This window comes from Fusarium oxysporum, chromosome IX (assembly GCF_013085055.1).
Source record: "Fusarium oxysporum Fo47 chromosome IX, complete sequence".
NCBI lineage: Eukaryota > Fungi > Ascomycota > Sordariomycetes > Hypocreales > Nectriaceae > Fusarium > Fusarium oxysporum.
This window is the reverse complement of record NC_072848.1, coordinates 496,923-522,513: the sequence shown is the minus strand read 5'-3', so window position 1 is coordinate 522,513 and position 25,591 is coordinate 496,923. Positions and strand designations below refer to the sequence as shown.

Here is a 25,591-nt window from a genome sequence, read left to right as displayed (position 1 = left end):
AACAACCACGCAGTGAATTTACTCTTCTTATAGCAATAAAGCCGAAGTACTTGATTTCAACGAGACCGTTTAACATTTGCAAAGGTTGAGGTAGTATCAATAGAAGTACAAGCTCCTGCATCCGTCTCCGTCAAACTGAGTGGCCTGCGGAACAAGGAGAATTGAGAAAGCGCCCAGCGAGTCCAACAGCAGCACCCGCCTGCCATGCCTCTTCATCGTCAAGTGACGAAAGCAACACACTGGATGGCCAATAACTCAAGCATAGCAAAATGACGGACCTTCTAGCTCAAAAGCAACGCCCACCATGCTCGTAACTCAAAAGCACGGCCCCACAAACTCCTAAGCAGACAGATGAATGTCGCACCAGATGTCTGGAAAGATTTCAAAAAGAAAGGGGATGAATCTACGGAAAGGCGTGAGTGATGCGAAACAGGGATAGTGGGTTGATAAAGCCTGGGAGATCAACGCTAAGCGGAAACTCAAAGGTAAAGATGTTAGGTTTTAGAGGAAGATATCCTGTCCGCGTGTTAGATTTATGAGAATGATTTCAAGAATCCTGTTATTGCAAAATGGTGAAATAATTTCTGTAAGAAGAGTGTTTTGCAAAGACAGAGAAAGAACCTGAGTTGAAGATTTGTGATAATGCGACGATGGGGTTTTGTAACAAGGTGTCGAAAACATGAGTGAGTGCAAAGAGGAAGAAGGAAGAGCAAGAGAATCTAGATGAAGAAGTGGAAGAATAAGATCTGAGAATCAGATGAACTACAATGGATGAAAGAGCCTGAAAATTTGGAAGAATAAGATAAAAGCATGGCTGTTGATAATGCTTCTCATTTCCAACCTCCCAGATAAAAGCTAAGAAGCGAAGGGGTTTTCTAACCCTCTGCTAAGCTTTCTGATAAAAAGGGCTCAAAAGATTAATGGATTCATAGTGAGATATAAAGTCTATGTCGCTGGATAGAAGGATCAGGGTTTTCGAACGCTGGGTCTATTCTCAGCGCTACGTGTAGGACTCTCGATACCTACCAGCAGAGAAGTCGATTCTAGACAGCAACCAGCCAAGCGATATCATTGAACTGGTGAGATGTATTATAAGTCGTCAATAGAACGGTAAGCCCCTCTATTTAGATTAGAATGCATTTATCAGGCTCAATCAATGTGGAATAGAGTGTTTGGGTAACTGTCACGAGAACAGTCCGAAACCCCTCTCTCTTTGAATGATGATATAAATGTACCAGTTACTTCTGCCATAACATAGAACGAGGGTTCAACTTGTAGCAAATGTGTTGGATAATAGGCATTGATTCTACTGCTGTAAATATGGAAACTTGGAAAGGTTCAAAGACAAATCGAACCCTCGTAGTTACAAAACATAGGTAATGGACAAGTCAACGAGCACTTTTAGCTATAGCGTCTTTACTAACGTCAGTTCCATAGGAACATTAGTCCTTAATGAACTTTTGGCAGAACCGTTCCGGCCTTGAACTGTATCGTTGTCCTGCTCGGCTTTCCCGTTGTCCCAGCCACTCCTTCAAAACCAAGCCAATCATCCATCTCCATGCACCTAAACGAAGCCACGCGTGAGTTACCGCAGCATCATAGTATGGAAGTTTCCGAATGCCAAAGACACCAAAACCACGCGGTTCCCCTAGAACAGGTTGAGACTTCTTCTCTTCTTGTAATCGTTCGCCTTATGATCAATTTTCAACATGGCATCTACAGCAGACAACGTATACGAGCTCTACCGGCCCTCAAAAATATTGGCGCTTGTCGTTTGCGTCGTATTCGCAGTTCTCACTCTTGTTCATCTATGGAATATCTTTCGCTACCGAAAGTGGTTCTGCCTCACTCTTGTCCTCGGAGGACTCTGTATGTCCCCAACTTACCCAAAGACTATCGACCATCCTTCTAACACTTCCCTCATAGTTGAGACCGCGGGTCTTGCCGCAAGGATATACTCGACCGACCACCTACGAGACCAAGGATCGTACGGCACGCAAACACTCCTGATCCTCCTGGCGCCCATCTTCTTCTCCGCGGCAATCTACATGTTCCTCGGCCGAATCATCCGCGCTTCTGACCATCCAGACCTTTCCATCATACGAATACCATGGCTTTCCAAGTTCTTTGTAATAGGCGATGTCTTATGCTTCGTCGTTCAGGCTTGCGGCGCAGGAATGCTCGTCAACGCCAACAATACAGCTGATGAGAACAGTGGGGAAAACGTTGTTCTTGCTGGACTGGCTCTTCAGGTTGTCATATTGGTCATCTTCCTACTCTGTACGGGAACATTTCATGCACGACTTGCGAGAAGAGGACTCATTGGGGCGATTAATCCGAACCTCTTGTTGGTTATAATGCTCAGTGAGCTATATGCCTGTGCGATACTGATTCTATTCCGAAACGTGTTTCGACTGGTTGAGTTTGGGCTTGGGGATGATGGATATTTGCAGGCGCATGAATGGCCGATTTACGTACTTGATATTCTCTTCATGGCTATCGTTATGGCGTTGTCATTGAATTGGTACGCCGCTGATCTGACGGCTGATCATAATCCTTATAGACAACAACCAATGTCTGGCACGGCTTAGATCAATTTGATAAAATTATGAGCGTTTTAAGACCAGTATGAGAGGAGTTGTAGGTTCTGCCAATTTGTGCTTCAGCTCTGATAGGAGGAATTACGCACGAGATAGAGTTTCAGAAATGCAATTAAGGCTTGGCTGACAATCGTCGAAGATGGGATATGCTACCGATGGCTTAGGTTGATAGACGAGCCAATAGATCTCGAGATATTCTGGTGTCCCTCTTGTCAGCAGCTACTGCATGTCCAAGGATATCCCGGTGATCGGGGATAGCAGGAAGAATTAGAGTTTGCCCACGACAGTCCTAACCAAGCACGGAGAAATTCTCGCGTTTCGGTGTAATATCCACTGCATCATAACCCCAAACTCTAATAACCGCGCACAATGCCCCCTTCACTCAAACATGACTCTCTTCAATGCTACATATCGCCTCACAGCTCCATTTCTAACCCGAAAACTCATCGCCAAGAGAATGATAGTCACATAAACTTGACAGCGGATGGCTTTAGCGCCGTCAAACCTTCAACCACTTGCACAAACAGGTGGGGAGAAGATCAGCACCAACTCTTGAGCTAGCCAGGGGTAAACACAGAAAATCAGACGGTTCCCCACGTTCTCCAGACGTTGGGATGCCAAGATATGGGGGCACTGACGTCGAAAAAACGACGACATTTCCAATTTGGCTGTAACGTTCTTCATGATGATTTAAAGTTACATTGGAGATAGAGTACCGAGAGCCAAGCGGCTCGGCGATAACACTTTAGCATCGGAGAAAAGTGGTGAAATCGGAAATTGATCGTATTGTATGCTTATGCTTGCGTTTATATCGCCTTCTAATATTGATACATGTAAATAATCGCTCACTTTGCCTCCCATACGTTACTCTACTGACTTGATCAAATGACTCCTCTACTCCAAACAGACAACCACCATGGTGTACAACTTAATCTAGTCATCGTGGTGCTCAATCTCATCGGCCACTAAGCTCAAGATATTCTCCTCCCCTGGCACATTTTGAGGGAAGCGAGCGTTGTAGCCGATGACAGATCGGGCCTTCAAATAAGTTCGCGTAGGAATAGAAACCTTCTGAGTGGAGACGAGCCACTTGACATCCTCACTACAGGGCGGTGTAGTAAGCGAACCCGAGTATCTAAGACAACAAAAACCGTCAGCGGGCATTACTTTTTCTTGGCATGCTTAGTAGACTTACGATTGGAAATCGCCCTTGTTGAGAAGCGATACAATCTCGGACATTTTGAGCGACTTGATGTGAGTGGTTTGTCCTAGGGTCGCAATCTTATCCACCGAGTTGAGAACGGTAGTAACGACAGTGGATTTCGTAGCAGGGGTGTCTGTCTTACCCTTGCGCGTCTCCCTGAATTTATACGAATCGGCCGCTCCATCGTCGAGATCGATGAAAACACCAATGACAGCGAGTTTGTTGTCCGCACTTGCGTGAACCATGTGCATCTCCATGGCCAGACTGGTACCGTTGTCGATGTGCTCGCTGGGAAGATGGAAGTGGAATTGCTTGAGATGATATGTCGTGTTTTCGATGGTGATTTTACCGCCGAGTCCTTCGGTGACTACTTCGACGGTACTTCCCAAGTTCTCAAACTCAGCGCCCTTGGTAAAGTTTGGGATCTCAATGTTTAGGTCTGAGGCGGGGATGATGTTGAATGAACCGTCGGCGAGGTTGATGGGGGATTGGTGGTGACCAGTTGCGCATAGTTCGTTGGCCTTGGGGTTTAAGTTGTACCAGTTTGCTGGGCCCTATTGTATAAAGTCAGTAACCTGTATGGAGCTCTCTGAAGTCCTCGGTGGATAAGAGAGACAGCAGATGAAGTCTTAGGGGATTGAGTGGCGTACATTGGCAGCAGAGTATCCAAACTTGGGAGCTTGAATAACATCGGCTCTCCGGTGAAGATGCGTTCCATACGCACACGACGCATGAACCTGCGGCGCACACGCAGCCAGGACAGCTAACAAAGATACCCAAGAAGTCATATTTGAAGAAATTGTCTACGTCAAAAGTTGGGGAAACCGTTGACACTCAAGAAATAAGGTAAAAAACAAGCTTCTACAGATCTCAAACGCTTGAAACCGAGAAACACTCTCCATTTAAGTATTCCTTTATCCTCATCCCTACAATCCCCGACAGGTAATATGAACCCAGGGTCATAATCCAGGGGTCTACAGGCTGGGGCTTACATCAACTGCAACGGTAGCTAGCTGACTGCCGCCAAAGTCACGCCACAATGCTCGTACCGGCCAGACCGGGGGCGGTGGATCTAAAACGGGTGTGGTTATTGCCTCGACGCAGTAATGTTGCTGAAGAAAATGAAATAAGCGTCGCTGGGTATGCCCTGTTCAGTTATGTCCGAGTGTCCCATTGAAAACCGGGGGACGTTTTTGGTCTTGCGCATTTGGGTTAGAGTAGACCCTGAACTCAACATTAGTCTGCATGAATCAATTATGCTTTTGGCCAAACAATGCGTCTAAACTGCTGTCGCACACGTGAACTCGTGAAGCTTCATAGCGTTGCACTCGTAAATCCAGTTATTTATCGGTCTTCACCCCGAGTATCCTCTTAAAGCGCAACTCTGAATAATAAAATGACGTGTGCCAGGTTGTTATTTACGCCCGCAAAGCCCCGCGGAGCATCGCATTAAACTGGACATTCTCCATGGAGATGAACAGCGAAACATCACTGGCTGGAACAAAACCTCCAGGAGCTCTAGAAAAGCCGTTGCCAAGCGCCAGGGGTAAGCCGTTCAAGGGTCTGGGGGGCTCAGACGGGGCAGAGGTTCTGGACTCCTTGGCAGTGCATTGGCTGTAATCTGACACACGGCCTCGACCTGTGGCTTGAGAATGACTCGAGGGGCGTGGAGATGGTAATTTCATTTCTTAAATCTCTCAATTATGGAGTTTTTGGAAAGGATTATGAATAAGCTTAAGTTTTGAACGATGCTACGTTTCTCCGTACAGTTGTAACTTGATCGAGTCAGGTGACTTGGCGATAGTGGATTCGCGATAACAGAACCCAATGGAATCATGTTCTGCATGACGACGACAAATCCGCTCAACCTCACTTACATCCATCCCAAACTCTATCACAAGTGCCAAGACTTCAATATTAAGCTATATCCTAGTCTCCTTCCTATCCTGCACAACGCAGCCTAGTCTCAACCTACCGACAATTCGGCTTCCATCCCACTTTACCCCTCGTCAAGCATTACCAACCCAGTCACGATACCACGGCAGTTGATACGACATACGCAAGCTTCTCACCTGTCATTTCCCTTCGATATCATCTCGCGATCCTTCGAAACTCAATCTTGCACTGTTAGACATGGCTCCCTTGTACCAAAAGGCCCTCGTGCTCGGTGCTTCTTCCGGTATTGGAGAGGCCCTTGCCGCCAAGCTCATAGCCACAGGGACAAAGGTCATTGTCGTCGGTAGACGGAGCGATAAGCTTCAGGAGTTTGTGAAGAAATATGGAGATGATAATGCAAGGGCCGTGGTGTTTGACGTCACGGACCTGAATGGAATCAAAGGCTTTGCCGAATCTATCACCCAGTCCGATCCAGATTTGGACTCTATCGTGTTTAGTTCAGGCATCCAAAGAGGATTTGACTTTACCAGCCCCGAAACTCTGGATCTATCTGTTCTTGGCGACGAACTTACCACCAATTACACATCTGCCGTCCATCTCACCGCAGCATTCCTCCCTCATCTCAAGGAACAGCCCCAAGGCCATCTAATCTACGTCAGCGCGACGCTTGGCCTAATTCCTTCCATGATACGAACACCAAATTACAATGCATCCAAGTCGGCCCTTCACACTTTCATCCTAAACGTTCGAGAACAACTCAAAGCTAGTGGAGCTTCTCACATCCGCATGATCGAAGTTTTTCCGCCGGCTGTTCAGACGGAGTTGCATGATGAGAAGCATCAGCCTGATTTGGTGAACGGTGGAGAGATTGGAATGCCGCTTGGTGAGTTTACGGAGAGGATGTTTGATGGGCTTGTTAAGGGTGATGAGCAGTTTGCTGTTGGGCCGGGGGAGAGTCTGTTTAAGGAGGATGGGTTTGAGACGCAGAGGATGAAGCTTTATGAAGCAGGGCGGGAGTTTATTAACAAGTCTTTGGCCAAGTACCTGAAGAAGTAGTGGCAATAGTATTTCCGAACTTAAGCAACTAGATTTGAACTTATGGCTTTTGATAAAGTATAGCATGTAAGAGACTGGAATTCCTATGCGGGAGGGACATTTGTAAGAACCCCTACTTTTATGCATAATTGCTTGCATAATTACTCGTAAACCTAATTCTTCTCGGTTATATTCTCTGCTAGGCTATGCTATTATTGTGAGCATACGAGATCTCCCAATTAAAGTCTGGGGCATTAACAAAATTGGACTGACCCAATACATTTCCTCAAATTCGACTCACTTCATAGCTCATGCGCACTCCCCTCCATCTAGTTGCATGAATCAATCTACATGAAACTATCAAAATTTCGGATGAAGCCGGACATCTATGAAACAAACCTACATACTCTCCAAATCGCGCATCCTCAGCTGGCCCATTCTCGTATGATGTTCAAGCCACAGCAGCATAGCCTCACATCCCTGTCCTGGCTTACCTCTCAAATTCCTGACTGTCATGCTGATATTTTGGGAAGGTTATGTAAGAAGCTAAGGAAGGAATGTAAGCATGCGGATGGCGTGGTGAGTATTACTTCAGCTATAAGCAACATGCTGGATTTGGAAATGCGCAGCGCTTAGTGTCAGAGGTGAGATAGCATGTGATATAAGCCACCTGTACGCTCATCCGCGACCGAAAGTCACATTCTGATTGTGTTTTAAACACCTTTAGGAAGACCGCCTTTGGTGATTTGCATGAGGCCCAACTGGAATGATCCTGAATCGTATTCTCATCAACTATCTTAGCTACATAACCCATATTCTCATGGCCTGTAGTAGATCACCGCGATGCCTGTGTACATAAAACAGCCTTACATCACCACAGCGACGTGATCATCCATATACTTCCCAATATCTCCCAAGAAAAGAGAAGCGAGGACAGAAACCGCACCAAACGCAATGCTCACATAATACACCCACTTGTATGCCTCGGCATAGGCAATCTGGCCAGCCTGGATCACAATCTTATACAGCGCTTCATTTCCCGCGATACCTGGTACCTCGGCAATCTCGTCCAGCAAAGAAATACTAGTCAACCCAATGACCTCCCCGATGACTTCAGTTGAGGTGATGTTGCCATACTTCACCATCGCGCCACCAATGTAGTGTATAGCAGCAGGTGTGAACTTGGCCACAAGGACATTGTAGTAAATGGTGTAACCGATGCTACCGCCAATGACGCGGATGCTCAGAGTAAGCGCTGCGATAGTCGCGATGAGATCGTCGGGGCAAATGATTGTCGTGATGATACTTGCTGGGACGACGATTCCTCCGATGCCCAGGCCAGCCAGGACGAGAATTCCCCATAGGGTGGACATGTTGTCTGGCCTTGCAACTGACATGGCGCCACATCCAGCCGTCATCAGGATACTCGAGATAACCATGAGTGATCTGTTTGCACCTCTAAACACAGACAGGAGCCAGAGAACAATGCATGCACCAGCCATGATACTGAAGCCAACAGGAATACCTCGGATTCCGACTTGCACGGGGTCATGACCATACACGTTGAAAGCCTGCGTAGGCCAAAACATGAGGATGGAAAAGAAGTTTGCGCCAGAGATGAAGGTGATGATGAGCGTCAGGGTAAGGATCCGAGGCGCTTGGTTGATGCGGCGGGGAAACATGGGATGCGGCGCAAAGAAGCCCTCCCAGATGACAAAGAGGACCACCAGAGCCGCTCCAAGAATTAAAGGAACAAGGACATGGGCCGACTTCCAAGAATACATATATCCACCCCACTGCAATCCAGCCATGAACAAGATCATACCAGAAATGCTAAGAAAACCGCCGACGAAATCAATGCGCTTCAAAATTTCTCCTCGCGTCAGGCCCTCTGAGTTGACACGAGGCGGTGGGAAGTAGAACAAAGCTGTCAAGACAAGACCGACAAAGGCCCAGAGAGCACAGAAGAGGCCGATGTATCTCCATGTTGAGTGTGCAGCGATGAGCTGTGCCCAGAGCACAGATGGACAGAAGGGCACGATTGTGAAGATCAGGATGGAGACGTACTTGCCACGCTGGGCAGTTGGTGCCATCTCAGAAGTTGCTGCTAGGGCGGTGAGTTCGTTGATACCGGCTCCGACTCCCGCCAAGACCATTCCACCTGAATCACTAGTTAGCCTTAATCTGTCAAATGTGAAGGGGTGGAGGGCGTACCGATAAAGACATTCATTGTGTGAGCGGTAGAACAGACGATCATTCCAAGGACGATAAACGACGCGCCGGAGAGCGCAACGTATCGACGGCCGAACATATCCGATAGAGATCCCACAAACGGACAGACCGCTGCTAGCGAGAGAAGGTTGGCTAGAACAAACCAGGTCCAACGATCATGTCCCCCGATATCAGCATAGATGTACGGCGGAACACCTCCGAATAGATAAACAGGGATCTGGGAGCCCGTCCAGAGAAAGGCTTGTGAAACGAGGGCCATGAAACGTCTTTTTGTCATCTAAAAATGAGTGTTAGTATGCTTGAATATCTGGGCTCGTCTTCTGTATACCTTCGTAGACTGGCCCTCACCGGACTCATCCGCATGAGCCTGAAAGGCGTCCTTCTCCTGGCCATAAGTGACGGCAGCATGCTCAGTCTCTACATGGGTAGGCTTCTCGCTTTCGGAGTTCTGCCCACTGCCTTCGTGGGCGTCCAATTGCTTCGGACCCATGGCAATGTCTTCGATGGGATAGTGCAATAGGATATCTGGTTGCGAGGAACGTTGATTTGTTCAGTGAGTATGAGTTGGTAAGGGAAAGGAGTTATTTAAATTAATTATTATTATGTTACAGTGATCGACTGTTTATCATACTTATAAGGCCACTGCTCCGATCGATAACTTCAAGGTGCCGAGGCACCCTTTCATAAAACGAGGGGTCAGGATACGCTATTGAGAGTCTAGACTTGATTTGAATGGCAGGAATTGATAAGTAGCCACGGAGAGAGATAAAATGGGATAGTTTCCAGAGTTTCTGTGATAGCAAATGACCCTTACAAGTCATTTGCGATCGGCTCTTCGGCACCTTTAACACGAATCAAGTCTAGCCTCGGGAGATGGAACCCACCTTGCAGGACAGCCACGTAGTTCGATCTGCCAATCGCAACCTGCTACTTTTTTAAAATGATGCTTAATATTCCGGAGAGATGAACAAGTACACTCGACTTCAATGTCTGGTGCTTCAGTGTGGTAGAAGGAGTCTCAGAACTGAATATGTTGGGTACATTTACCCCTTCCTCTTGATCTGTCTGGCCTTTCAGATAAATTGAAGAGCAGAAAGAGTCTCAAAATTCCAGCAGAAGTAGCGGGTTGCGACCACGGAGTATATCCCCGTTTCTGTCTTAGCGCGTTAATGCGACCTCGGCCCCGCGGACCTAACCTGCTAACCCATGGGGTCAAGCGCGGGGAACCCTGCTTAGTTCAAATGTCCCAAAAGCTTGCCTCAATTCTAAGCAGGGTTCCCCGTCAATTAGTTCGCGGGGCCTATGGAACCTGGAAGTCTGTAGAGAATAGCTTGCTATTGATGGGTTGCCAAGTTGTCTAGATCTATTTTACCGAGAGATTGCCATGCGCACAGACTCAAGATTGCCTCGTCTAGTCGTGGTACTCGAATCGTGTAATTAGGAATAGGTGATATGCAGCATTTTGGCAGGTCTTGGACAGAGTCCTTGACAGCTTTAACAAGTCTTTGCACTAACTCAGATCATTACCTTGCATAACAAGTTCACAAGGATTTCACTATGTCCTTGATTCCCCTTCGCTAATCCTGTCCATATAAACGGTTATCATACAGGCACTGAGACTATTAAAGACTTGATGAATTACTCTATATTATCTCGCAATTACCATAGAGGCTGAAAGCTTTAAGACACCTTGTCATCATTATACACGATCGGTTGTTCGCTCGCGTACTCGTTCTCGTGTAGACTATACTTAAGCACCGTTCAAAACTAAGAATCTTAACAACAAGCGCAGGCAGGCTAGAGCTCTGCGGGGCTTGAGACTTGACTCGGAAGATGTCCGTGGGGCTTATTGAAGATTGTAACCAGCAAGTTTCGTCAGTAATGTATGCTCTCAAAGAAGGAAAGTCACTAGTTGTACTCGGGAACAATATTCTCCACCGGACATGCCTCCAATGCACTTCCATATCTGCTCTTCACATCTCGCCACTCCGGCCCTCCGCGCTCCTGACTGATAACACGATATCTCCTCTCCCCTCCTACCACTCTGCAAATCAAGGCGTTGTTAGCCGAATACCTATTCCAATGAGAGAGGTCACCCGCAACAATATATCCTAGGGACTTAATCCCATTTGAACCAAAGGCCCAGTTCGCAAACTCTCGGAAGCTTTGTTGCAAAGGTGGTGTTTTCCACTCTCTTCTCTCTCTCACAGCGGTTGCGAGCTCTTCGAGGCTAAGATATACATCTTCTTCGGCATCGTCGTTGAGTGAGTTGCTACTCTTTGTTGTGTCGTCGATGGGCACGCCTTTATTTTCTCCTTCAGTGATCTTGAGCTCTAGGGCGTGATTGAAGACCCAGGATGCACTGGGACCTGAATTCATTCCTGTGTGTCGAATGTGAAGCACTTTCAGTGACCGCTTGGCCACGAAGGGAAGCAGAATATCTTTCTGCAGTTATTGCTTAGCATTCACATCCTAATAGTAATTATGGTCACTTACAAGGTACTTCGGTGCACATGTCAACCCAATGAACTCTAGGTTGAGTCTTGAAAGCGGATTCTGTGAAGGGTCTTTCCGAATACAGTTTCGGTCCTCAGACGATATCCCTAAATCCGATGAATCTCTACCCAAGCGCGAGTTCAACAGCTCTTCATCCTGGTCCGTGATCCTCTGATGATACACAAATCTTTTCAGGCTTGCCGCATGGCCCGCGACATGTTCCCAGAACTGAAGAGATGACGTTGGACCGCATATACTAACGGTAAGTTCTTCGAGTCCCTTGAAGGAATCGATAAATTCAGTGATGGTGGCGGCTTTGCTCTTTGCGGTTTCGTGCGGCGTATCCAGGTAGAAGTCCAGTACTTCGAGAGTCTTGAGTTGAAGTGGCGTTTGCGATTCCATGATGCTAGATAGGAAGGGCATCCAGGACGCGCACATCCTCAACGACAGGTGCCTGAGAGCATTAAGGTTAATGGAAGAAGCTGTGACCTGTATACCAGTGTTCTCATCTCTCAAAGGGACCCGGGTGAATTTTAGACTCCGCAAGTTCGGAAAGCATGTCCGTTCAGCTGCTTCCGAAGCAGCCCCCTGCAGACCAAACATCTGCCGAGCAAGCATAGTACTCGCTGGTATCTTATCCCATACTTCAGGGTTATCTTCGTGATGAATCACCGTGGACTCGCGACTCTCTCGATCTTGAGACCAGCCCTGTAGCTCCAATTCCAGTTCCTCCAACTGCCTCGCATTGGCCTTAACAAGGCTAGCAATGTTGTCAAAATGACAACCCATAGGCGCTTTCCAGATGAGTCGTCGAAGGTTATGAAATGCCGAGAGGTCTATGTCAGCTGTTCGGCTCCAACGGTTGAATCGACTACAGAAAGGGTCCGTGACGAGGCTAAGACTCTGGATGGAGGAATGCTTGAGACTCAGAATCTCGAGAATCTCAGAGGGTATGCACGATGTATAGTTCCAACTAGTATCTGTTAGAAAATGCCCTCTGATACGTATGCCTCATACCTGAAAGATTCGAGTTGCCCGTCCTTGAAACGGTTAAGCAATATCACAGCCCTCTGCGCAAGACACTCAAACTTCACGCGAAGAAGCTTTCCACCCTCAAGCCCAAAGCTATCTCCCCTAGCCTCCCAAGTATACTGATGAAGAGGGACTTTCTCGGTCCAGTTGCCCATGTAACCAAGCCAGTCACTCGCATGGATACATCGTTTCGGGTCTGCGTCGACACCAGGATCAAAGCGGAGCTCTCTCGTATACTGAAGACAAGGCTGCGATGGTCCATAAGGGCTTATGCAATGTCGCTCGCTCTCGGGATATGGCTGAATAGTCATGGAGCGCCAGAGTTGGCGAAAAGCTACTTTATGTAGCCATTTTGCCGTCAGCGAGAGCCGCTGGAGGTCGATACCGTTCAGCTATCACTGTCAGCCAGTATTGATATGTATCAGTGAGCTATATACCTTGTCGCAAATATTTTCAAGGATTTCTGGTGGAAGAGATGCTAGCATTTTGGCAGTCGTATCTACAAATTGATGCTAGGTTTGAGAACCGTCATCGATGACGGGAGAGAATAAATGACCCAATATCTCACGAGACGACTGACCACCAACTTCACCCTCACGCATCCTCCCCATATCAAAAGATGACGTGCGTCAGCACATTCTCATCTCAGCACTTGAAACCCCTCAGATTCAATCATTTTGACTGGACATCGTCACCAGAGACTATCACGCAGCAAAGCTCCTATTTGCCTAATATCCAAATATGGGCCAAGTGGCACGAATGGCGCAAGAAAGAAAAAAATGGCGTGGATTGCATAAATTACAGGACAGGTAGCATTGGTCTGGATGAATGGAGGCATAAGTGCTGGGGCGAGTGTGGAAAAATGCAAAAATAGAATATGAGCTCCCCGAAACCTGGATCGAACAAGTGACCTTTCGGTGTCAGATTAACAATTACAGCCGAACGCTCTTCCAGCTGAGCTATTCGGGGAGGTCTCCGAAGCGGAGGAATAGCTATTGGTGACAGCAGAGCCATAGACTATAGTATATATAGATATGTCTCGCTTATTGCCTCTGTCGCTGTCCTTTCCTTTTCTCAACCCTAGTGATCATCTTCACATGCATAATTGACTTCACGAGGCAGATTATCGGAAAACTCAGGTCTTAGTCTCTTATCCTAATTAATATGATAAATTACTTCTTATTCCCTTTGAAGTCTTCTCTACAACTAATTAATTCCGAAGCGCGGGTATCAAGACATTAATGCCTTATCATTCAACAACCTACCCTGGGTATCATGATGAATTATTTTCTGTCGCTCCAGTGACTTTTGATCGCCTCCAAATGCTCCTTGATCGAGGGACTGTCTTCGGTCTCCCCACCGACATCCATTTTCGACCTTATCCTCCCAACAAGTAAGTCGCGTGCAATCTTTGGTGACGCAAGCGACAACTCTTCGTCCAGCTTTGCCTGGCTGATGACTTTGCCATTGCAAAGTTCCTTGACAAGACTGTCAACCAGATGCTGACAATTATTCGACAGTAGTTTATACCGAGGATTCAATCCGATATGATGCTGTCCTACTCCGAAATCAGTAAACGCCCCCTCCTTCTCTATGCAAATAAACTCACCTATCGCTTGAATCTCCTCATGCGACTTGGTCGTCTCGCCAATATAATAACAGGAACTCCACGTCTCAACAAACTCCTCCGTAATAACAGCAACTCTGAAGTAATTCTTCCCCAACATCGTCAACTCCAGCCGATCGCTCATTAAATCATAGCAATAGCACTTCCCCAGCCCTCTATCAATAACGCAGACTGCCCAATGACTCACGCTATTCAGACTCATGCCGACATGTCTCGCTAATAGTTTATAGCTTGACTGTGAGACTTCAAGTACGCCAAAGGAGATGGGCGTTGTGACGAGGAATACTGCTCTTTGAGTTTCGCGCGGGTTGCAGCGGAGAGGTGCCATTTCGAGCGCTGAATCGCCTGTGACTTTACTCGTGACGAGAGAAAGAAATTCATTTCGCTGACGGATTTCTTCAGCGTGTTTCGCAAGCCATGCCTCTTCCGCCTGTCGTCGCTTTCTCTCATCCCTTTTAACAATCAGTAACTTATCCCACCAGTGGAGCTTTTCGGAAATCACCATTTTTTAGAGAGGTTCTGATAAACAGCCTCACCAGCTGAGGCGAGCTTGTTCAGGGCCTCCAGTCCCATTTTTTGCTATAACACTACCATATCCGGTGCTTTGTTTGTTAATTCGCGAACGAAAGCCGGAAATTATTGAGGATTGAAATGTTGGCCTGCGTGTTGTTTTTAGTAGAAAATTTGGGGCGGTAAATTTCACAGCCACACGGATATGCCGGTGAACTACAGTGGTATCCACGCTTGGCATCATGCGCCTCGTTTGCGCTGCAGCTGATGACGCGTGACTTATTCAGAATGGGTTGAAAGTCCCTTGTGACGACATAAAATTAACGTAGGGCTGTCTTTGAGGCGCAGTGAATGATCTACATTCTTTATGGCTTCTATTAATTCTTCTACAAATAATTGGCGATCGCCGCTTCATTCCAGCAACAGAGGAATCGCGCGCCCGATGTCGCCTTGAATACAAGTGCTCAGACCCTCATCTTCCTGCTCCCATGGCACCATCGCCTCTGGGCCCATGCCAACACGAATCAGCTTGACTCGCCCGTCACTTCGCATCACCAAATCTTCATTCGGCCATCGCAATACTCCAGGCGTATTCATTCCGACACCAAGTTCCAGAATCACCAAATTCTTGTTCTCTCTTAGAACCCGAGATTTCCATGCTTTCCATTGAGCTTCGCCTTCTTGGTAGGGCGCTTGATTGAACCACGAGCCCGCTCGAACGCAGATACTCATTTTCGAGCCGCAGAACCGGCAGAGAGGAATTTTGCTTGAATCCATCAGCTTTTGCGTCGCCTTATCAATGTGAGGCATTGCATCAGCTACAAGAGGAGCCGATGACACGACAGCGTCGACTCTGCAGTTATTCAGGCACTGTAAATATCCATACGAGCCTTGCGGCGTAGAAAGTCGCTCTTTCGACCAGCCATTGGCGAGAAACAGCCCGTCAGCATTTGACGTGCGCACAAACGCCTCTTGCCCAAAATTCCTCAGCCATGGGATCAAAGTTTGGTAAGTCGGCGTGTTTGACCAGTTCGCTACCATATTTAAATGAGTGAAGAAATATCCCCATCGATGCTCCTCCGAAGGCCAGTCGTTGAAGCCAAAGACACTGTATAGTGATGTCAAACCAAATTTGAGGCATCCTGGGAAGTTCCTCTTGAAGAGGTCTCGGGAGTGATAGTCCAGGCCTTCTGCGGCTGATAGACCTGCGCCGGCTGTGACGAGGACAGCTTCTGCTGAGGATAGCCACTCGCGTGCTAAGCTGAGAGAACCTTGCGGCGTATTTTCGACGGGCGAGATCGATTTTGTAGGTGAAGGTCCAAGAACTTTCGAGTACAGCTCGGTATCTGATTGGGTGAACGTGTTGAAGATAACGTCTGTAATCGTCGTTGACGGATGCTTCTGAAGCCAGGACGTGACGGTTGACACTGCTATCTCAGCTGCTTCATCGGCTGGAAATGCAAACAAGCCTGTCGAAATGCAACAAAGAGCAATAGACTTGCTACCATCTTCGTCAGACGGTAAAAGCTCCAACGCTTCAAGAATTGACTCATAGCACTTCGCCAGTTGCCTTCTCTCGGTCTCTGTAGGTGAAGCACCTCTCTTTAGCTGTGGCCCAACGGTATGCATTACTGAAGAAGCGAAGAGAGCATGACCTTCAGTGACAAGTACCTCTCCAGGCTCAAGCTCTTTCCCTCTGGCCTGCATCCGCTGGAAGCACTCTTCCCGTAGCCGTGGTCCTGCCTCAGCATGGATGATGTTGTCGATACATCGATGAGTTGGTTGAAAACATCCCAGGCCCTGACTGTTCGCGGCATTGGTGATGGCTGTTACACCAGTCAAAGTCGTGATATCGCCTCTCCAGAGATGGATCCTCGTTGCCCCACAATCACCATGTTTGATTAAGCGCGAAGGCGACAGTGAGAAAATTGGAGTAAGGATCTTATGTTGCCGAACACGCGTAAGAATAAAATCGATATTTTGTAAGAGATCCTCCAGTAGAAGCGGCAAAGGCGGTCGCACGCACAGGCATTCTCGGAGCAGTGCTATCTTTGATGCTGTTTCAAGATGGCTTAGATGTTGTTTATAGTGCTGTAAGTTCTCATCATCGGCAAGAAAACTGGACCCATTCTCTATAACATCGTCTATGAGGCGTGTAAGAGTTGTGTCTAAGACAGAGGCGGTTCCTGTGAGGGTTGTTCTCATGATGATTTTGTTCGACTGTAGTTGATTTAGACTGCAGGCAAATGCAACCCGGGAATGATTAAGTAACTGGCCAAATATATAGCATCACAATCGTATGATGGGAAAGGAATAATCAGCCCTGACAAATTTGATCCTTTGATGAGGTTTGCTCTTATCCCACTCGGATAATGTGGGATGCCCGAGTGGGATAGATTGCGAATCTTGAGGTTGATCTCCCTCTATATGCTATTCTAACACTAAGGAGCAATAAAACTATTGACGCTAAGCAAAGTTGCTAAAAAAAAAAAAAAAGAAAAGAAAAATGAAACGAGTAAACTAAAGGCAGACTATGCTATGCTAAACCTCCTTTAAGTACTTTTGTCACTTAGGATGAGGTCTTACGGTTTCTTACCTGCTTGACGCGTCGCGAGATTGTCAGTACCTCCGCGCAAAAGTCATCAAAACATCCAAAACACTTGTTCATTCCAACACCCAAGTACAATCTCACAATGCAATACTCCGATGGAAGCACCACAAGTAAGTCGGGCAATTGCACGGACGGAGAAGTTGCACTTCATGCAGCCATGGTGAGCTACATCGTCTACCCGACTCCTCCTTAACCTGCTAACCACCTCGCACACCAGCACTCGCGATTTGGCACTCGAACTATTCAAGTTAGTGGAACTGCATCAGATCATGCTCATCTCAACGTCCTACGACTGAGAATCCACAAGAGGTTCATTAGGGAATAATCGAATCCTTCTTCAAGATTATATCGAAAGCCACTGGTTCATGGCTGCAGAGCAAATTCCCCGAGTGGTTCTTACCAGGCAAGATCGTCTTGAAACGTCAAAAAGAGAACTGGGAAGAGGAGTTTGACCATGAAGTCATCGCGTACAACAGACTGCGACCTATTCAGGGCCTCACAATCCCCAAGCTCTACGGCAAGATTCAGTATGCAAACACCCGTGCCCTGATACTCTCAGACATCGGAGGGTCTAGCCTCTCAACACCTGATGGCGCCGTCCTGGATGAGCAAGGTATTGAGCCCCTGTTGCATCAAGCCTTGAGTTCACTCTATGAATATGGCGTTTGCCATGATGGTGTTCTATTACCAAGACGGCCTGTTCAAAGATGAGAAAATGTCTATCCCTGGTAGGGGAAAGTCCACTTCTCGATCAGCCCAGTGTATATGACAACACTTTCAAGCTCGTACAAAATCTTGATTAAGTGTGTGAATTATAGTAACCCTATACAGCCAATGGCATTCTTCAGCCGCACGTATACAATCTTTAGGTGCCTATCAATCCGAACAGAACCCTCTTCCTTCCCCGCCACCGTGACATCCCCTGTCCTAAACCCCCAAGTCAGAATAGACAAATCTTCATTATAACGGAGAGACTTACCGCCTATCCTTGCCTGCAATCAATGTTGCCCCACTGGTTCTTAGTAGCCCAATACCAAGAATCCATGACCGATCGCGCCTCACAACCACTTCCAGTAGTAAACGCCCAAACGAGGGAAGAACCGCTGTTGTCGTAGCCACAGTACTGGTCGCTCACACCAGCGCACTCAGGGTATTGACCGAGGTTAGACCAGAGATTGCCGCAGACGGCATCGGCATTGGGGACCCAGCTGTTGGACCAAGCCTCGTAGCGACGGGACCAGTCGTTGGTGAGCTGGTTGGTGCAGCGCTCGTTGGCGTGAACGTGGTCGGTCACGAGAGCTGCGAGGAAGACTGCGGTGATGCCGGTGAAACGCATGGTGAAGAATTGGTTGAGGGTTGCTTGGAGGAGTAACTTTGAGTAAGTTGATTGAAGATGCTGTAGAAGACTGAAGAGAATGTGTGTGAGTGATGATCTATTTTCTAGACGAGCAATAGACTGATATTTATATATAATGAGATATCAAGACAGGACATAGAACGTAGAATTGAGTTGCTTGATGTGTTATTTACAGCTACGACCTGTGGCTGAAAGCTTGTACCCCCGTATAACTGCAAACCCTTGCAAAGGCTCGAGAGTAAAGTCGGTAAGATGCTTGGACCATTCACGAAGTCCAGTACCACATTAGAAATAAAACCTGTGGCTGAAACTTATTTTCACCGTCTATATCTTGGGCATTAAAAAGCAATTACTTAATTTCCTAGCCTCTGGAGTAGTATCCGAGCAAGTTCTAAATTTAATTCTTAACTGCCGATAGTCACCTGAGTGGCAGTTACTACTTGTTAAGGTTTCGTACTTATGGTTTTATTTGCTTATGCTCTTAGTTCTTGTCTTGGATTCAATTGTTCCGCTTCATCCGAAGACAAAGTCTTCGAAGTCTGTTGAGATTAGGTAACTCAAGTCACTGTACTACTTACGGCAGATTTATTGAGTTGTAGCCTGAGTTTGACGGTTTAAAGTATAAATCGTGCTCTGGGAATGAGGATCTACAGAACCTCGTATTCTATACTACAAAGCGTAAAAGCTAGGCAACGTTTCATGCCCGTGATCTCCGGTCGTGTTGTTCTCATTAAGTGGTGTTAGGGAAGATATCAATGGTGACTTTGGATATGATAAAGTACAATCTTGCGCTATGCAGTAAAATCTATAAAATAGCAAAAGAATATTCCTCTAAATATACCCAAACACTACCTAAACAGCACCGATGCTAACTATATAAAGACTGAGTAAAGTTGGCCGTAATCCTTTTCTTGCGGTTATTAAAATGTCTAATGGTCGCCAACTGCCCAATCCCCGCAAATGGTCCTCCAGCACTCATACCCCGGACATGTTTATTGTGAGAAGAATCGCACCGACTAACGACCTTCTTCCTCTGCTTCTTATTACCGTGCATATATGTCTCTGAAAGCACTTGCATAACGACCCGCGCAAGCCACCAACAGTTATGCCATTGGATCTGATACTGCGGCTCTTCGTTGTGCACTATCAGTATGAGCTTGGCGACGTTGCTCAACCGTGCCGCGTTTGTGTCCAGGTCAGCCTCCACGAGAACCCTATCATCACAGATGAGGTTTTCTCGGGATGGTGCAAGAGTTACGACCAATTGTGCCTGGTCTGTCAGAGCGTTACTGGCTGCCGAGCCTACGGGTAGTTCACCCATGCGTTCAATCCGCATCCAGGACAGTTTTCCATCGTAGGTCTTGACGCACATCAATAAGTATTCATGCTCGATGATGCTTTTCTCTTGGAGCCAGACGACTTTTGTAACGTAACCGGGAGTTGCGTGGTTGATGATGTGTTCAATAAGAGGGCGGTTGTTGTTTCGCCAGATCTGGGCGCCTTCGCTCTGTAATTGAGCTTGCAGCGATGAGCCTTGTACCAGACTGGGCAGCGGCGGTCCTCTCAATCTGCTGTTTGACATTTTGATGAGGACTGGAATGATAATCTGTATGAGATGATTGATGTACAGTGTTGAGGTGTGAAGGATAAGAGTTTTGGTCCAAAGTGATGGATCAGGGATATGCTGGATCAGCTTATTTAATATTGAGATTTGGAGTAACTGGGAAGTTACTTACTTTTATATTTCAATGTTTGACATAGTTTCACAACTGATCAGAGTCACTGGTTGAATCAATTATCAATCAGCACAGCCTTATGACACTCCGCCACACGGACGGCCAATCATGTCTTACCCTGCAACTCCAATCATATCCTGGTATGTCCGTCGGACTTGACAGTGCGCAGCCCTCGCAAGTCAGCAAGCCCCCCCGCATCCAGTAGGCTTAGCGCTCGCACTCGGTTCAATTGTTTCAGCTAACCCACCCTTCCAGAACAGCGCCTACTAGCACAGCTGATAATTTCATCTCCATTGGGGGCCAAATTATGGGTGGTCAGAGACAGGGGCTAAACAGGTTTCTCGATGTCAAGGATAGGGCGAAGCCTTACGCGCCTACGGATTAGTATTCGTCAGCAGAATCTCAGGGCTGAGTAGGGCGTGTAATGCAACTCATTGAGCAGAACATTTGTAGCTAAAAGTATAGCAGAGGATTTGCATATATATCTTTAGACTACCACTGCTTTGCAAGAGACAACTACTTAAACTTAAGTATTATTCATAGAACAACACTATACGCAATGTCCGCAAAAGTTCGAACCGACAAACCCGCTATCAAAAGCGCAGCCCCTCCCCATAGTATCACGAACGCTGAGGAATATCGAAAAGACACGGAAGAACTCTCCCGGGAGATATTATATCATGTCATTCAACGACTCGAAGGCGGGCCGCAAGCTTCAAGACAAGACTCCATCCACTCATCAAGCAAAAATAACAGCGATGACCTCGAAGTCTTTCGTTTCTTTGTCGTCACGATGATCGCCATCTCCGTCTTCGGCGCCTCAACCTTCGCCGTCATCGTAGGAGAAATGACCGACCCCGCAGACATTTGGGACCCAGAACCGCCAACCTTTACTCTCAAAACAGTCCGGCTGTTTCTCGCAGTATCATGGCTCGCGTTTGCCGTGTCCATCGCTTTGGCTGGTTATAGCGGGAGTTTTCTTGCGCTGATGCGACAAAAGACAAAGGGTGAGATTGATGAGGAGACGATAAAGAAGTGGACGCCTGCTGGGCTTGTTGTATCTGCAGCATTGCATCTGCTCATTGTCACGGGGTTCCTTTTTATGGCGCTTAGTCTTGTGGCATACGTTGGATCGTTTGGTTGGGTTATTGTTGGGTTTTCTGGCTTGATGTATGTTGTGGTTTTTTATTTACTTGGTGCGCAGTTTCGCGCCTTGTGAATTGATATGTCAACTGGGCAAGCCATTTTATAGCATTACGGATACTTACGGCATGGCTCTTAGATAAGACTCTAACTATGATATTCATTACTTTCAACTTATACTTACAATGAATGCTGTCCAGGATTGCACATGTAGGTTGAAAATAAGGCTCACGAGAGAAGCACCCAGAGCCATTCAGCAAAACACTGCAAAATCGCCCCGCTGACAATTAACACCACCAAAATGAACTGTGGTTGGCACTGTCAACCCTAGAGATGATATTACGTGTTGAGTGACTCACAGAACCCATGTTATCTATAGAATGTATACGAAGCCGGCTGTCCTATAAGGGGAGAACGAAGTTTCAACGTATTTACGCAAAAGATCCATTAGACAGGATGGTTTAACAGGAAAGGGCCCAGATTCTGGGTTAAAATTACGGCCTCTGTTTCTTCCACGGAGACAACCTAACTTTACAATAAGAGAATCCCAGATAAAAGCCAATAAAAATCACTTGGAAGAGAAGAACATTAGCCATAGTAATGGTTTAAAGTAATCACCAATGCCAGAAGTTCAGGTGCAAGGATTCTCGTAGGTTGACCCGACAAAATTATGGGGAAGACTAGTGATCCCCTAACTTGCTTTCAGAACGACGACCCTAGCTTGCAGGTGCCGCCTTTAAATGATTTCTTCTAGTCCTTGTTATATCTTTAGCAAGTGGCTTACCATTAATGATTTAAATACTTTCACAATAAACAAACTTCCCAAGATTCTTATTATAAAAGCTAGCAACCAGTAGATTGATGGGGTATAAACTAAGAATCCTCAATAAGAGGGACTAACTACACAAGTTGACCATTCTGTTCCCAATATTCATGTATCACGAGACTTTATGCCCTTACATGAACTTGTGGAAGAATCGGCGCCAGGCGGGCCATCCAGCAACAGTAGCACGGTAAGCATTGATTTGGTCCCAGTCATGTTCACGGAGACCGGTGTCAAGGTCGATCTTATCAACTGTGAGCCACTGAGGACGTTTCCAGAAGTAACCAATGATCCAGAAGACGAGGACGACGGGAATGGCGAGGCAGGCCATGAAGAAGTCCTCGGCATCGCCGTAGCCTGGCTTGTTTGGTGGGCAGATGGCGACGAAGAGCTGGCAGCCCAGAATGGCGAAGCAGAGAGCAAGACCCAACCAAGAGCCCCAAACGCCGCCAGCAGCCTTGAAGGGAATCTGGTCGAGGCTTCTGCCTTGTTTCTTCCAAGCGGAGCGGAAACGGATGTGAGCCTACGGGATTTGGTCAGTGAAACGGGTCAAAAGGAAGACTCGAGGTTCAAACTTACGTAGCAGATGGAGCCCCAAGTGAAGAGAGCGGCGAGGGCGGAGACAGCAAGGAGCCAGTCGAAAACAAGACCACCAGATGAGGCGAGGACAACGTAGGCGAGGGCACCCCAGATGAGGTTGAAGGCGACAGAGACGAGAGGTCGTCCTGAGCGATCAATGTATGTGAAGATCTTGGGCGCGTAATCTTGCTCGGCAAGAGCAGTCAGCGTACGGGAGCCACCATAGACGGCAGAGACACCGATGGAGACAACGGAAACACAGATGACCAGGTTCATGAAGCTGTCGTAGCCCTTAAGACCAGCGTCCTTGGCTGCGAGCACAAAAGGAGAGGTACCGTCCTTGTAAGGGTTGGCGCTGTTGAGGAGACGCTCATCTGTGGAGCTGACGAGCATACCGACGAGGGTGAGACCGATGATGTAGAAGCTATCACGTGTTAGTAAGTTGTAAGAGGGTTGGGGGATTGGTGGAATTACAGGGTGATACGCCAGAAGACCTGCTTGATAGCACCGGGAAGTGCCTTGGCGGGGTTGCGAGACTCAGCAGCAGCGAGGCCGACCAACTCAGTACCGGCGAAAGAGAAGGCGGCTGTGACAAAGACACCACAGAAGCCTCGGGAACCGTTCTGGAACGCGCCGGGATCATACCAGAGCTTGGCGCCCTGATATGTGTCGAAGTCGCCGGAGGAGGGACCGCCGCCACAGATAAGAATGATGGCGACAATCATAAAGATGACAATGGCAGCGAGCTTGAAGACGGAACTCCAGAACTCTTCCTCGGCATAGCCCAGGGTACCAAAGATGTTGATGACAATGATAAATATCCAGAAGACGGTGATCCAGACAGCTTCGTTGATGTCTTTGTTCCAATATTGTACGGTGAAAGAGACGACTGTTAATTCGAGCGGCAAAACGATGACCCATTGGAAGACCTGGAAATGTCAGCGTCTCAATTGCGCGACGCGGGATCAGCGACACTTACGTAGTTCCAGCCCATGGCGAAGCCCCAGGATGGATCGATGAAGCGAGTAGAGTAGGTATAGAAACCACCAGAGACGGGATACATGACAGCGAGCTCACCGAGAGCGTGGACGACGTTGAAGATCATGATACCAGCGATAGAGAAGCAGAGGAAGACGGCGCCGGGGCCGCCCTTGGTGAGAGCGCCACCGGAACCGACGAAGAAACCAGCACCGATTGAACCTCCAATGGCAATCATGTGGAGATGGCGCTTCTTCATGGAGCGATCGAGTTCGACGACACCAGTGCCGTAGTCGCCTGAAAAAGAAGATTAGCGATCAATTGGCAGTGGTGGACAGTGCATGCGACTCACGGCGCTGGAAGGACTTGAGGTTCAGACCATTGCGGGTCATGAAATCATCTTCACGGAAATCATCGCGAACGCCCTCAACATCACCAGTGAAGGTATCCTTGGTGTGCACCTGCCCATGGCCATGATCAGGCGACGGCGGCGTAGCGCTGCCCACGTCGATCTTCTCCTCCTTAGAGGTCATTGTTAAAGGAATTAAACGAAGCTGTTGTGAAGGAGTTGTAAAGTGGGTGAGGGAGAGGGAATGAAACCTGACGAGCTTGGAGAGAAGTGGGAGGGAATGGGAGTGGTTTTTATCTCCGAGGAGCGGAGACGTACGGTTTGTTGTGTTACAGGTTGCAGGGGAGTAGCTACACCAACACAGGCGATGGCGAAAAGGGCAGGAGATGGGGTTTGGAATTCAGAAGGTGGTGGGTTAACTCGTGTAGCGTGCCAAGACAAGACATGATAAGCATCAAAGAACGAGACGAGATGGGGGAAAAGAGAAGCTGCCAAGTAGTTCTAGACGAGGCAAATGGAGGGAGACTGCAACATCCCTTGAACATGGGTTACGCCCTGTTAGTGCAGCTCTCCAATATGATTACAGCTGTTGGGTTGTATTCCTGTCGATACTGCATGTTCCATGTCTGTCGTGTCGTGTAAATAAACCATGCCTCGCCTCTCTCAGCACATGCTTCAAGTTTCCCCAGGAAGCTTTGACAATTTAGTCAGTCAATGACTAGCCGCTGATTTACAGTGATGACCCGCCCCGCACTTGGCAGTGCTCTGTGCACTATCCGACATCCGCTCACGAACATTATGATTGAGTTGACAGTAACCGTCCAACGCGTGATCAAAAATCTTGTATGCAACGGACATGATACTGAGAACGGAAGGTGCAACGATCGATCTTCTCACTGGAGGGTTGGGCGTGTTGGGGTCCGGCTTGGCGCATGTCTTGGTCTGATTTGGGGTTCTCACTGCTCTCACTCTCATGCAACAGGTGGACGGTGGCGCCCAGTCTGGTGGGTTGAGAGCGAGCTAAGCAACAAGCTTAAAATGTTTATCACGAGGTATGGGTATGACGCGCTGGCTTTCGTTTGCTTTCAGTCGTTTTAATTGAGTGGCGAGCAATCATTCTGACAATGTTGCACAATCTCTTGACCGTTGAGCGTCACAGTTACTGACTGTTACCCCAAAACTCGTCTCCAAAAACCACAAACACAAAATCGCAACGCCCAGCTTTCGCCGAGAAATCTGTCAAAATCCCGAACGCTTGGGGCCTCCGACGCCAAGGGAATCTGTATCATCTTGAAAGGGAAGGAGATAAAAACTTGGAGGTTATTCCCAATCATCAGCTAACGTTTAGGTTGGTGGCTTGGGTACCTGGCTTTTGCCTCGGAA

The 25,591-nt window shown here is 47.5% G+C and overlaps 12 protein-coding genes and 1 non-coding gene across 13 annotated transcripts; 4 read left to right on the top strand and 9 right to left on the bottom strand.

Annotated features, from left to right (window-relative positions):
- Positions 1-1,709: 1,709 nt before the first annotated feature.
- Positions 1,710-2,591, top strand: FOBCDRAFT_278863 (RTA1 like protein-domain-containing protein; the record flags this gene model as incomplete). Its single annotated transcript, XM_031189468.2, has 2 exons — positions 1,710-1,869; positions 1,927-2,591. 2 exons carry the CDS (start codon positions 1,710-1,712, stop codon positions 2,589-2,591), a joined length of 825 nt encoding a protein of 274 aa, XP_031033453.2.
- Positions 2,592-3,365: 774 nt separating this feature from the next.
- Positions 3,366-4,592, bottom strand: FOBCDRAFT_252706 (alpha carbonic anhydrase; the record flags this gene model as incomplete). The annotated part of the gene is made up of 3 exons (XM_031189467.3): positions 3,366-3,735; positions 3,796-4,358; positions 4,455-4,592. The coding sequence occupies 3 exons, from the start codon at positions 4,590-4,592 to the stop codon at positions 3,534-3,536; spliced, it is 903 nt and encodes a 300-aa protein (XP_031033452.2). The 3' UTR covers positions 3,366-3,533.
- A 971-nt stretch (positions 4,593-5,563) lies between these two features.
- On the top strand, positions 5,564-6,859 carry FOBCDRAFT_230692 (uncharacterized protein). The gene has a single exon (XM_031189466.3). It carries the CDS (start codon positions 5,938-5,940, stop codon positions 6,754-6,756), a length of 819 nt encoding a protein of 272 aa, XP_031033451.2. The 5' UTR covers positions 5,564-5,937; the 3' UTR covers positions 6,757-6,859.
- Positions 6,860-7,491: 632 nt separating this feature from the next.
- FOBCDRAFT_263811 (fungal trichothecene efflux pump) lies at positions 7,492-9,588 on the bottom strand. Its single transcript, XM_031189465.3, has 3 exons — positions 9,296-9,588; positions 8,950-9,244; positions 7,492-8,896 (listed from the first exon to the last, which is right to left on the bottom strand). Exons 1-3 carry the CDS (start codon positions 9,455-9,457, stop codon positions 7,602-7,604), a joined length of 1,752 nt encoding a protein of 583 aa, XP_031033450.2. The 5' UTR covers positions 9,458-9,588; the 3' UTR covers positions 7,492-7,601.
- Positions 9,589-10,843: 1,255 nt separating this feature from the next.
- FOBCDRAFT_263810 (uncharacterized protein) lies at positions 10,844-13,182 on the bottom strand. The gene is made up of 4 exons (XM_031189464.3): positions 12,933-13,182; positions 12,481-12,887; positions 11,464-12,436; positions 10,844-11,412 (listed from the first exon to the last, which is right to left on the bottom strand). Exons 1-4 carry the CDS (start codon positions 12,978-12,980, stop codon positions 10,876-10,878), a joined length of 1,965 nt encoding a protein of 654 aa, XP_031033449.2. The 5' UTR covers positions 12,981-13,182; the 3' UTR covers positions 10,844-10,875.
- Positions 13,183-13,378: 196 nt separating this feature from the next.
- On the bottom strand, positions 13,379-13,464 carry FOBCDRAFT_t179. Its single transcript has one exon. It is a non-coding gene; the product is annotated as a tRNA-Tyr (tRNA).
- A 154-nt stretch (positions 13,465-13,618) lies between these two features.
- FOBCDRAFT_230686 (uncharacterized protein) lies at positions 13,619-14,800 on the bottom strand. Its single transcript, XM_059609842.1, has 2 exons — positions 14,105-14,800; positions 13,619-14,053 (listed from the first exon to the last, which is right to left on the bottom strand). The coding sequence occupies exons 1-2, from the start codon at positions 14,625-14,627 to the stop codon at positions 13,779-13,781; spliced, it is 798 nt and encodes a 265-aa protein (XP_059467818.1). The 5' UTR covers positions 14,628-14,800; the 3' UTR covers positions 13,619-13,778.
- A 208-nt stretch (positions 14,801-15,008) lies between these two features.
- FOBCDRAFT_230685 (DHS-like NAD/FAD-binding domain-containing protein) lies at positions 15,009-16,431 on the bottom strand. The gene has a single exon (XM_059609841.1). The coding sequence runs from the start codon at positions 16,337-16,339 to the stop codon at positions 15,044-15,046; it is 1,296 nt and encodes a 431-aa protein (XP_059467817.1). The 5' UTR covers positions 16,340-16,431; the 3' UTR covers positions 15,009-15,043.
- Positions 16,432-17,325: 894 nt separating this feature from the next.
- Positions 17,326-18,061, top strand: FOBCDRAFT_322604 (uncharacterized protein; the record flags this gene model as incomplete). Its single annotated transcript, XM_054706777.2, has 3 exons — positions 17,326-17,403; positions 17,461-17,490; positions 17,562-18,061. The coding sequence occupies 3 exons, from the start codon at positions 17,326-17,328 to the stop codon at positions 17,952-17,954; spliced, it is 501 nt and encodes a 166-aa protein (XP_054562752.1). The 3' UTR covers positions 17,955-18,061.
- Positions 18,062-18,225: 164 nt separating this feature from the next.
- On the bottom strand, positions 18,226-18,579 carry FOBCDRAFT_263807 (uncharacterized protein; the record flags this gene model as incomplete). The annotated part of the gene is made up of 1 exon (XM_031189458.2): positions 18,226-18,579. One exon carries the CDS (start codon positions 18,577-18,579, stop codon positions 18,226-18,228), a length of 354 nt encoding a protein of 117 aa, XP_031033443.2.
- A 799-nt stretch (positions 18,580-19,378) lies between these two features.
- Positions 19,379-20,366, bottom strand: FOBCDRAFT_230682 (uncharacterized protein). The gene is made up of 2 exons (XM_059609840.1): positions 20,337-20,366; positions 19,379-20,284 (listed from the first exon to the last, which is right to left on the bottom strand). The coding sequence occupies exon 2, from the start codon at positions 20,180-20,182 to the stop codon at positions 19,469-19,471; it is 714 nt and encodes a 237-aa protein (XP_059465753.1). The 5' UTR covers positions 20,183-20,284; positions 20,337-20,366; the 3' UTR covers positions 19,379-19,468.
- A 511-nt stretch (positions 20,367-20,877) lies between these two features.
- FOBCDRAFT_230681 (uncharacterized protein) lies at positions 20,878-21,618 on the top strand. The gene has a single exon (XM_031189456.3). The coding sequence runs from the start codon at positions 20,896-20,898 to the stop codon at positions 21,553-21,555; it is 660 nt and encodes a 219-aa protein (XP_031033441.2). The 5' UTR covers positions 20,878-20,895; the 3' UTR covers positions 21,556-21,618.
- Positions 21,619-22,302: 684 nt separating this feature from the next.
- On the bottom strand, positions 22,303-24,454 carry FOBCDRAFT_167373 (amino acid permease-domain-containing protein). The gene is made up of 5 exons (XM_031189455.3): positions 24,212-24,454; positions 23,861-24,156; positions 23,356-23,810; positions 22,882-23,305; positions 22,303-22,825 (listed from the first exon to the last, which is right to left on the bottom strand). The coding sequence occupies exons 1-5, from the start codon at positions 24,390-24,392 to the stop codon at positions 22,436-22,438; spliced, it is 1,746 nt and encodes a 581-aa protein (XP_031033440.2). The 5' UTR covers positions 24,393-24,454; the 3' UTR covers positions 22,303-22,435.
- Positions 24,455-25,591: the final 1,137 nt, after the last annotated feature.

What these genes read in the sequence shown, in the direction of transcription:
- FOBCDRAFT_263811 (XM_031189465.3), bottom strand. Translation starts at nt 9,457, where the DNA reads ATGGGTCCGAAGCAATTGGACGCCCACGAAGGCAGTGGGCAGAACTCC. An exon ending in GTGAGGGCCAGTCTACGAAG is followed by an intron (nt 9,245 to 9,295) that starts GTATACAGAAGA and finishes ACTCATTTTTAG; the next exon opens with ATGACAAAAAGACGTTTCAT. An exon ending in CACAATGAATGTCTTTATCG is followed by an intron (nt 8,897 to 8,949) that starts GTACGCCCTCCA and finishes CTAGTGATTCAG; the next exon opens with GTGGAATGGTCTTGGCGGGA.
- FOBCDRAFT_230686 (XM_059609842.1), bottom strand. Translation starts at nt 14,627, where the DNA reads ATGGTGATTTCCGAAAAGCTCCACTGGTGGGATAAGTTACTGATTGTT. An exon ending in TGAGGAGATTCAAGCGATAG is followed by an intron (nt 14,054 to 14,104) that starts GTGAGTTTATTT and finishes ATTTCGGAGTAG; the next exon opens with GACAGCATCATATCGGATTG.
- FOBCDRAFT_230685 (XM_059609841.1), bottom strand. Translation starts at nt 16,339, where the DNA reads ATGCAGGCCAGAGGGAAAGAGCTTGAGCCTGGAGAGGTACTTGTCACT.
- FOBCDRAFT_167373 (XM_031189455.3), bottom strand. Translation starts at nt 24,392, where the DNA reads ATGACCTCTAAGGAGGAGAAGATCGACGTGGGCAGCGCTACGCCGCCG. An exon ending in GTCTTCTGGCGTATCACCCT is followed by an intron (nt 23,306 to 23,355) that starts GTAATTCCACCA and finishes AACACGTGATAG; the next exon opens with CTTCTACATCATCGGTCTCA. An exon ending in CTTGGGGCTCCATCTGCTAC is followed by an intron (nt 22,826 to 22,881) that starts GTAAGTTTGAAC and finishes CAAATCCCGTAG; the next exon opens with GCTCACATCCGTTTCCGCTC.
- FOBCDRAFT_230682 (XM_059609840.1), bottom strand. Translation starts at nt 20,182, where the DNA reads ATGTCAAACAGCAGATTGAGAGGACCGCCGCTGCCCAGTCTGGTACAA.
- FOBCDRAFT_230681 (XM_031189456.3), top strand. Translation starts at nt 20,896, where the DNA reads ATGTCCGCAAAAGTTCGAACCGACAAACCCGCTATCAAAAGCGCAGCC.
- FOBCDRAFT_230692 (XM_031189466.3), top strand. Translation starts at nt 5,938, where the DNA reads ATGGCTCCCTTGTACCAAAAGGCCCTCGTGCTCGGTGCTTCTTCCGGT.
- FOBCDRAFT_263810 (XM_031189464.3), bottom strand. Translation starts at nt 12,980, where the DNA reads ATGCTAGCATCTCTTCCACCAGAAATCCTTGAAAATATTTGCGACAAG. An exon ending in TTGAAAATATTTGCGACAAG is followed by an intron (nt 12,888 to 12,932) that starts GTATATAGCTCA and finishes TGACAGTGATAG; the next exon opens with CTGAACGGTATCGACCTCCA. An exon ending in GGGCAACTCGAATCTTTCAG is followed by an intron (nt 12,437 to 12,480) that starts GTATGAGGCATA and finishes AACAGATACTAG; the next exon opens with TTGGAACTATACATCGTGCA.